Here is a 9,425-nt window from a genome sequence, read left to right on the forward strand (position 1 = left end):
TGGTGGCACGGTGGTTAAGAATCCGCCTGACAACGCAGGGGACACTGGTCTAAGTCCTGGTCCGGGAAGATCCCACATGCCGCGGAGCAACTAAGCCTGTGGCGCCACAACTACTGAGCCTGTGCTCTAGAGTCCGTGAGCCACAACTACTGAGCCCATATGCCACAACTACTGAAGCCCGCGCGCCTAGAGCCTGTGCTCCACAACGAGAGAAGCCACCACAGTGAGAAGCCCACGCACCTCAACGAAGAGTAGCCCCCACGCGCCGCAACTAGAGAAAGCCCGCGTGCAGCAATGAAGACCCAATGCAGCCAAAATTAAATAAATAAATTTATAAACAAACAAACAAGCAAACGCAAACGAAAAAACAACCAAGCTTATAGAAACAGAGAACAGAACAGTTTCGTGGTTGCCAGAGACTGCCAGGGAGGGGTGGGCAGGTAGGAGAAATGAACAAACTGGTTTTGGTGGGTTTTTTAGTTTAAATTAATGGGTTTATTTTTTAAATAAATCAAAGAATTTAGAATCCATTAGCATAATCACAAATAAACACATGAGAATTAGAATAAAAATTGTTTTATGAAATGTGAGAAGTGGAAACAGCAATATGCCTACATTAAAATATTATGTTATAAAATATGTGATTTTAAATTTGTGAGTTAGTAACTAAATAAAGGCAGTTAGCAAACATTTGACTATTTTCCTATAACTTCTATACACCTAAAACTTTAAATTTTGAACTTGGTCAAAAATCGTTTAAAATATTCTCATTGAGAAAATGGAGACTCCCCTTATCACTTTATGTTCCAGCAAAAATTGTAACGTTACTGCCTTGGGGTTCGAAAGGATTTCTTAAGGTTATGAAAACACAAACCATATGGGTTTTGACTGTCAAAATGAAATCATTCTATTTGGGGAAAGAACCGTCTACAAATTTAACTGATGAGCAGCTAAGTGGAAGAAGACACTTGCAGTATTTATACTGACATAGGATTGCTATATAAAATATTTCAGAAACCCCCATACATTCACAAGAAAAAGCCATATTTAAGATAGATAAAAGATATGAATCAGCAATTCACAGAGAGATAAACCTATAAGACGATGTCCAGCCTCACTAGCAAGGAGAGAAAGGCAAGTTAAGTCCATTCTCAACGTCTGCATCTTTATTCCTGTCCTGCCCCTATGGGGAGGGGGAAGGGTAAGCTGGGATGAAGTGAGAGAGTGGCATGGATTTATATATGCTACCAAATGTAAAATAGATAGCTAGTGGGAAGCAGCCGCATAGCACAGGGAGATCAGCTCCGTGCTTTGTGACCACCTAGAGGGGTGGGTTAGGGAGGAAGGGAGGGAGGGAGATGCAAGAGGGAAGAGATATGGGGATATATGTATATGTATAGCTGATTCACTTTGTTATAAAGCAGAAACTAACACACCATTGTAAAGCAATTATACTCCAATAAAGATGTTAAAAAATAAAAATTTGGGGGCTTCCCTGCTGGCGCAGTGGTTGGGAATCTGCCTGCCGATGCAGGGGACACGGATTCGAGCCCTGGTCTGGGAAGATCCCATGTGCCGCGGAGCAACTGGGCCTGTGAGCCACAACTACTGAGCCTGAGCGTCTGGAGCCTGTGCTTGCAACAAGAGAGGCCACGATAGCGAGAGGCCCGCAAACCGCGATGAAGAGTGGTCCCCGCTTGCCGCAACTGGAGAAAGCCCTCACACAGAAACGAAGACCCAACACAGCCAAAAATAAATAATTTAAAATTAATATCTGCTTAAAAAAATAAAATATTAAAATTAAAATTTTTTTTTAAATTAAAGAAAACACAACAACTTGAGACCACTTGACACCCACTGTATCGCCAACATTTGAAAGTCAAATAATTTCAAGTGTTAGTGACAATAAAGGAAAGTGAGAACTACCTTGCTCTGTTGGTGGGAGTGTAAACTGTTTATGATCCCTGAATCACTGAAATTACAAAATAGTTATATGAAAAAAATAACTAACACATAAACCAAGGCAGCATAGCGCTGAGAGCAAGGTCTGGGTTGAGTGTGCCAAGTCTTGGAATTCCGAGTTCAGTCAAGGTCAGTCAGGGCTGGAGTATTAGGAACAGATTCATGGAAGAGGAGGCACTATTTTTTTTTTTATTAAAGGGGGCACACCAGACGAGAGAGGGTCTGGAAGGCTTGTTGAGTATTATAAGTGACAGTATTATAGAATGCTTGATAGAGAGCATCTAACCTAAGCCCATCATTTTACAGATGAGGCATTTGAGGCCCAGAGAGGGGGTGTGACTTGTCTAAGGTCACACAGCATAATAAAAGCAGTTTTGAGACTTCCCTGGTGGTCCAGTGGTTAGGACTCCACGCTTTCACTGCTGAATGCCTGGGTTTAATCCCTTGTTGGGGAAATAAGATCCCACAAGCTGTGCAGGGCAACGAATAAATAAATAAAAGCAGTTTTAAGGCTTGACTGGCAGGAAGTTTCTGGATAAGTTGGAAAATGGAGAGAGAGAAATCAGGAAGAACTAGAAAGCAATGGGGCAGATGTAGAATGGTAAAGTGAAAAGAAAAGAAAAACATCTCAAAGGGAGAACATACAATACTTGAAGGTAGATTCAAAGTAGTTTCCAGAAAAGAAGTTAATGATGCTGCTAAATTCCCCAGTGAAAATCCTTGCTAAGTTATGAGCACCTTTTCTACATGCCAAACGCTGTTCTAAGCATTCTACAAGATGTCAATTTATTTAAGCCTCACAATAACCTTATTAAGGTGGGCACCATTGTTATCATCATCCTTTTACAGAAAATGGTACCAAGACACAGAAAGGTTAAGTAACTCGCCCAAGGGCACACAGCTAAAATTTGACAGTCACGATTGAATTCCCAGCGGTTTGGTTCTGGACTCCGCACTCTTTTTCTCTATAAATTTATTTATTTTATTTATTTATTTTTGGCTGCATTGGGTCTTCATTGCAGTGAGTGGGCTTCTCATTGTTGTGGCTTCTCTTGTTGCAGAGCATGGGCTCTAGGCATGTGGGCTTCAGTAGTTGTGGCATGTGGGCTCAGTAGTTGTGGCTCACTGGGTCTAGAGCACAGGCTCTGTAATTGTGGCGCATGGGCTTAGTTGCTCCGCAGCATGTGGGATCTTCCCGGACCAGGGATTGAACCCGTGTCCCCTGCATTGGCAGGCGGATTCTCAACCACTGCGCCACCAGCGAAGCCCTGGACTCTGCACTCTTAGCCAGTACATATGCTGCTCTTAGAAATGAGATGGTTCAGAGGAGATGCCAATTCCTGGGAAGAAATGGATATTTTCCCTTAGATTAGATTCTGATATGATGCAAAGAACAGAGACTCTTGCACCAATACCAAAATAATTTCACTCTTCACCTTAATGCCACCCCCTCCTCCAAAGCAACTCCCAAACACCAAGAAAAGCAAGAAACAAAGCACATGCAAAGGAGATTACCACTAGTAGACATGTGCCCCCTGCCCCCACCATCCACCCAAGACAGCATCATCACAGTTCTCCTTGGATGGTCCACTCAGGCCAACGAACAGATCGTCTGAAAGGACAGATGAATTCTGGGCCCTTCCAGGCTGTTCATGCTTCATTTCAAGAACTTTGGATTTTACTCTTTTCACAAAACCAGAATGACTGAGTTAGAATAGCATCTGAAGTCTTATTTTTCCATTATGAGCTCTTGTTTTCTCAGCTATCATGTAGGTTGAAGGCAGTTATATATTCCTCAAGGCAGCCTATACTAGGCATAAACATTTCCACAAACAGTAAATTGCAAAAAAGATCCAAAAAAACCTGCAAGCAGCTTCCTCCACCATTCTGTGAGCAGATTACCAGAAAGTGGCTCTGCCTTCATTGCTCACATATTTTGCACAAACTGATAGGAGTAAAAGCCATCGTGCTGTACTGAGACCAGGGAATGGGAATCAGCTGAGGAATTAGGGGTTTTCCCATTTCTCTCCCTAAGGAGGGCAGACGTGTCAGGTTAAGGTTTGTTGAATTTGACATGACAACTTACTCAAGTTAAAATATCCAGAAATAAATATCATGAGTGAAAAAAGAAGCCACACTGATATTAAGAAATGAGATTTATTGCTTTGACATGGTAGTGATGTGGTCATGATAGGAAAGCCACTCTGGGTTCCCCTGGACGCAAAAGCCCAGGGACAGCAGAGCTCCCAGCTGAGAAACCTGTACACACACACACACACACACACACACACACACACACACACACACACACACCGGCGGAAGGCCCAGGGCCTCCTGCTCTGAGAAGGAGAGATCCTGGGTAGGATGTGAGAAACTTGAACACCTCTTGCTTGGATGGCTGCAGCTGTTGGCCTCAGACTCTGGTCAGGAAGGGTCAGTCTGAGGAGAGAGAAGAATGGAGGAAAGCCATCAGGGGGATCCTCATCGTCCCCAAAGGCCCTTTCCGGCCTGCAACACACCCTATAGAAGTTGATCTCTCCTTCTCTCCAAATCATCTCCAAGCACCCTTCCTCCAGCCCCCCACATCACTCCTCTCCCACGCAAAGCCATTCTCATGACCTAGAACTGGGTGTGTGTATTTGGGACCTCAACCAGGAGGATGTCCCACGGTGCCCAACACAGGCCTCCCCACCAAGGGCCTGAGGACCACTGTACGCGCTCCCCAGGCCACAGGTCGGTCCCGGCACACCCACACATGCCCTCTCCAGATGCCCTGACATACCACCCAAGCAAGGTTTTCGGAAGTAGATGATGAGGACTGAGCCAACAGTGATGCCCAGCACACCCAGGCCAAAGGCTACACCGCACAGCACGTTCTCCAGAAGATCGGAGGGCAGCACATTCTGGGGCACTAGAGCAAAAGGGGAGCCGGTCAGCCCAGAGACCTGGTTGGGGAGCCCCAGGGGAATGACACGGGTGTCTGGGATGACAAGGGAGAAACTGAGGCATGGAAGATTGAGGTCAGCTCAGAGTGAGAACAGACTAAACAAGGGCCCAGTGGAGAAAGAAGTCCTCCTGTGGGTCTACCCCCTTCTGCCCCCCAGAGGAACTAGGCTTCCATGGAGAAGTGTCTCACCCCAAAAGGCGATTGCTGTGTAGCTGTCAATCTCATGAGTCACGATGCAGGTGAAAAGATCAGAGGGTGCTGGTGTGAAGTTTAAGTAAGAAAAGGCCTGGAAGGTGAGTCCATCGACGGCTGAGACAAAAGTGGGCCTTGCTCCTTCCACAGGGGCCGAATCATGCTGCCATTTCACAGTCAGTGTGGGTGGGAAGAGGTTATTGACGAAACAGACCAGTGTGTTGGGCTTGCCGAACTCCAGGGGCTTCAGAGTGAACACCTCAGCGATGGGGAGGCCTGTGGGGGTACTGAGGTGAGGGAAAGAAGCGACTAACTTAGATGGGACCCCTGTGTGTGGAGGGGATGTGGCATACGGAGAGGACACGAGATAGGGGGAGCTAGGGCTCTGAGGGAGGTCTTCGTCTAGGCAAGAACCAGACCTGGACCAGAGCCAGGCCACTCTGGACCCTCCACCCTGACTTCCTGCAGCACTTCCTGTCTGGACCTCACATCAGCAACTGATCACACTCTGTCTTCTCATTAAAATGCAGGCACATTTTAATTAGGACTTTGGGATGAATAGATACACACTACTATATATAAGATCGATAATCAACAGGGACCTACTGTATAGCACAAGGAAATCTACTTGATACTCTGTAATAACCTATATGGGAGAAGAATCTCAGAAAGAATGGACATATGTATATGTATAACTGAATCACTTTGTTGTGCCCCTGAAACTAACACAACATTGTAAATCAACTATATTCTAATATAAAATAAAAATTAAATTTAAGAAAATAAAGATAACCACCACCACCAAAAAAAAGAAAGAACCAATCAGTAAAAAAAATTGAAAATACTAATTTTAAGGGTAGTTTCAAGGAACTATATGTTTGGATATATTTGAAAGACATCCTGATCACATCCATACTTTTTTTAAATTTACCTCATCATCCAATTAATGTCAACTCAGTTTTGATATGGTATTGTAGTTTAAATCTTGGCAAATGTACATTAAAAACACATTATGATTGCAAACTATTACGTTTAGAATGGATGGACAATAAGGTCCTGCTGTGTGGCACGGGGAACTATACCCAATTTCCTGGGATAAAGGAATGTATGTATGTGTATGGCTGGGTCACTTTGCTGTGCTGCAGAGACTGGCACAGCATGGTGTATCAACTATACTTCAATAAAAAAATACATTATGATGCTCAAACAAATATGGTAGAATAATAAAATAAATAATCATTAACAGAGCTTGATTAACCTATGTAGTTAAGCCTAGTTTACCAAGGCAGTTAGTACCATTTCACTACCTCAGCTGGGGCTTTCATCTACTACGATCCATCAGCATTTCCTAACAAACTCAAATTTTTTGGAAAAAAAATAATAAAATAAAATGTAGGCACATCATCAGATGCTTCTATTCTCCCCTCCATCTTGCTGAGCATCGTAACACAAGCCCTAATACTCAGTAGGCGTCTGTTGGTCTCTGTTGAATTCATTAAGTTCCGTAGTTTTGAATGCCTACTACATCCCAGGGACTTTTCTTCTGCCCCAAAACAAAAACAGAGTACAGATCATGAGTGGTAGAAAAATCAATATCCAAGGAGAGAACCAGAAAGCAGGAGAGATGGGGAGCTGGCGAGAAGGGGAGTAATTCAGTGTATCATGAGGTTAAGAGGGCAGCCCACCCCCCAGAAAATCCCCTGACCTCTAGACACTGGGATTTGCCCTTCAAGCTCTGGGCCAATTTCCTCGACAATCGCCCGGCAGAATGCTTTGTCAAAGAAAATGTTGGAAGTATCTCGAGACTTGTGAGCCCAGTCAGCAAATTCAGGCAGGCGAGGCACTCGGATATTCTGGGAAAAGTCGAAGGAGAAAAGCTGGTCCTCGTTGAAGGATTCGGAGAGCCCCACGTTGGGATTCCCGATCTGGCAGTACATTGTGTGCAGGAACGTGTGGTTTTTCAGCTCATCCCTCCACCCTGGAGTAGGAGCTGCAAAAGAGACAGAGTGGTGTCCAAGGAGGTGGGAGCCACCTCCTCTTTAGCTTAGAAAACAGCAAGGCCTGACTCAGGTAGAGGGGGGAGAGGTGGGTTGCCTCCCAGTGGGAGCAGAAAAGAAATTACGGGATCTCGCCAAACTTACCCAGCCCATAAAAAGGCCAACTGTTTAAAGTTGTAACAAGTAATTCAGAATCACAATGTTGGTTGTATCTTTGTGCCCAAAGGCACCCAGCCAAAGCGGTAAGTGGCGGCTAAAATCAAACCTGCATTCTGCTCACCAAACCATGCAACCTGGCATAGGGTTATGTCCTCCCAAAGGTCTCCACCTTTGCCTGATCCCCGGGAGGCCATCCTATTGACTTGTGAAGGGCCTGGATGAGTTCCCAGTCTTCACGTGGATATGTGAAGGAATGGCGGTGGCCTCCCTAAGCCATAGATGGCACTGCCCCATCCCATCCCATCCCATCCCCAGACACACATGGCAGACTGAAAAACCACTCTCCAGGCTTCTTTTCAGCCGCTTCGTTGGCACCAGGCCTCTCTGAAAATAACTTCCCCTCCCTCAACCCTGCAGACCTTGCAAAGACAGGACTGGGGGAATGGCACCATAGCTGCAGGAAATAATCTCTAATTCTTTGAAGCTCCTGGCAGGAATCTCCCCAGCCAGGAGGAAATCTTCTACTCAAAACCCAATACCCAGAATGATAGAGTAAGAGGGGTCTTCCAGATTCTTCTTCCATTCTGCCCCATTCTTTTCAAAGAAGGAACTAAGGACCAATAAAGTTAAGAGACTTTTCAAGAATCATAAGGTGAATTGATGACAGAGTGCAGAGTAGACTCCCAAGTAGGAACAGTGGAAATAACACTTGTTTTGCTCAAATCCCTGCTCTACCACTTTCCAACGGGGTGAACTTCCACAAGTTACTTAAACTCTGAGTCTCATTTCCTTCATCCGGAAAGTGGAGATAATAATCTCTGCTTCAAGAGATTGTCTTCGATGAAACCTACAAAGCACCTCTGGCATTGTTTGCCATCCATCCATAGCATAGCTCTCTTTCCCAATTCTGCTATCGTTTCCACTCTCTCATAATACTTTCACCACTTACAAAGCACTTTCACCGCTTTCAAATGCCCCGGCTCCCTAGGTTCTACCCCAGTCAGGATGGAAGTAAAGGGGAGGTACTGCCATACCTTCAGGGGCAGTCCAGGACTGGGGCAGCAGCCACAGAAGGGGTAGCAGCCGTAGCAGCGCAGCTCCCTGGCTCAGCTCATGATCCATATCTTCACAGCTCCCAGTGGGCTTGGAGCTACCAGACGGCTGACCCAGGTCCCCAGATTCCTTCCCAGATCATGTTTCTCCAGCTCACTTCCCATAACTTCTCTTGTCTTTCTGGCTAAGCCAATCACAGAAAGTGTAGGGTTTGACGTCATCGGTCGCTGGGGAGAGACCAGGAGCGAGCACCCTTCTTAGGACTAGGCTCTTTTACCAGGCCAGCCTAGGGGCTGTAGATGGGTTGGGGAGGCAGTGGAGGAATGTCTGCCTCCTGGTGAGGATCCCTCTTTAGCATCTGGCAGTCAGCCTCAGCCTGTAACCCCACCAAGGGACTCTTCTGAGCAGCACTGCCATGTGGCCCGCCAGGGCTCTTCAGACCCTGTCTTCTACCTCCCAAGCCCCCTCCTCTTTCTCACAAAATTTATTCTCCTTCAGGCTTTAGCTCTCTTCCTTCTGCAGAAATAGACTGAAAATGTAACAAGCGTTAGGTCCAGGGCTAGAAATACCAAGATGAATAAGGCATATTCCTGCTTTCAAAGAGTTTCGAGTCTAACTTGGAGGGAGTGGGGGTGGTCACTGAATAAATAATTACATACAATGTAACATATTCAAATAAGACCAAGCCAAGTGTGTTTTGGAAGTATTTATTTCATGAGGATGGAGAAATAGGTGGGATGTAATTAGGAAGGCTACTAAGAGTCTTGAAGAAAAAACAGTTAGACCAGCAGAATGGGAGAGAAGAGAAAAGCCTTCCAGGGCAAGGGGTAGGCAAATGGGTGACGGTCAAAGGCCTTCACAGCTCCTTTCTTTGGAGACCTCTGTATAGTTGGGCATGAATGTTTGGAGGCTGCTCATGTTTCCCTGTTTGGTAACGGGCAGGGAGTGGGGGTGGGGTGTCAAGATGAGCTAGAAAAAAAATTTTTTTTCAGGAATTACTCACTTTTTATTTATTTTTTCAATTTTGGTTGGGGTATAGCTGATTTAAGATGAGCTAGAAATTTAGGCAAGAGCCAGATCACATAGGCTCCGTGATGCCACATGGAAGGTGTTTT

At 45.3% G+C, this 9,425-nt stretch overlaps 1 protein-coding gene across 1 annotated transcript; it reads right to left on the minus strand.

Annotated features, from left to right (window-relative positions):
• Positions 1–4,100: 4,100 nt before the first annotated feature.
• On the minus strand, positions 4,101–8,531 carry LOC113630967 (HLA class II histocompatibility antigen, DM alpha chain). The gene is made up of 5 exons (XM_027126914.1): positions 8,292–8,531; positions 6,807–7,091; positions 5,099–5,377; positions 4,745–4,873; positions 4,101–4,401 (listed from the first exon to the last, which is right to left on the minus strand). The coding sequence occupies exons 1-5, from the start codon at positions 8,377–8,379 to the stop codon at positions 4,397–4,399; spliced, it is 786 nt and encodes a 261-aa protein (XP_026982715.1). The 5' UTR covers positions 8,380–8,531; the 3' UTR covers positions 4,101–4,396.
• Positions 8,532–9,425: the final 894 nt, after the last annotated feature.

Source organism: Aethalodelphis obliquidens, unplaced genomic scaffold (assembly GCF_003676395.1).
Source record: "Aethalodelphis obliquidens isolate GAN/ISIS:26980383/991018 unplaced genomic scaffold, ASM367639v1 scaffold31, whole genome shotgun sequence".
Classification (NCBI taxonomy): domain Eukaryota; kingdom Metazoa; phylum Chordata; class Mammalia; order Artiodactyla; family Delphinidae; genus Aethalodelphis; species Aethalodelphis obliquidens.

What these genes read in the sequence shown, in the direction of transcription:
- LOC113630967 (XM_027126914.1), bottom strand. Translation starts at nt 8,379, where the DNA reads ATGGATCATGAGCTGAGCCAGGGAGCTGCGCTGCTACGGCTGCTACCC. An exon ending in GTCCTGGACTGCCCCTGAAG is followed by an intron (nt 7,092 to 8,291) that starts GTATGGCAGTAC and finishes TCTCTTTTGCAG; the next exon opens with CTCCTACTCCAGGGTGGAGG. An exon ending in GCAAATCCCAGTGTCTAGAG is followed by an intron (nt 5,378 to 6,806) that starts GTCAGGGGATTT and finishes GTACCCCCACAG; the next exon opens with GCCTCCCCATCGCTGAGGTG.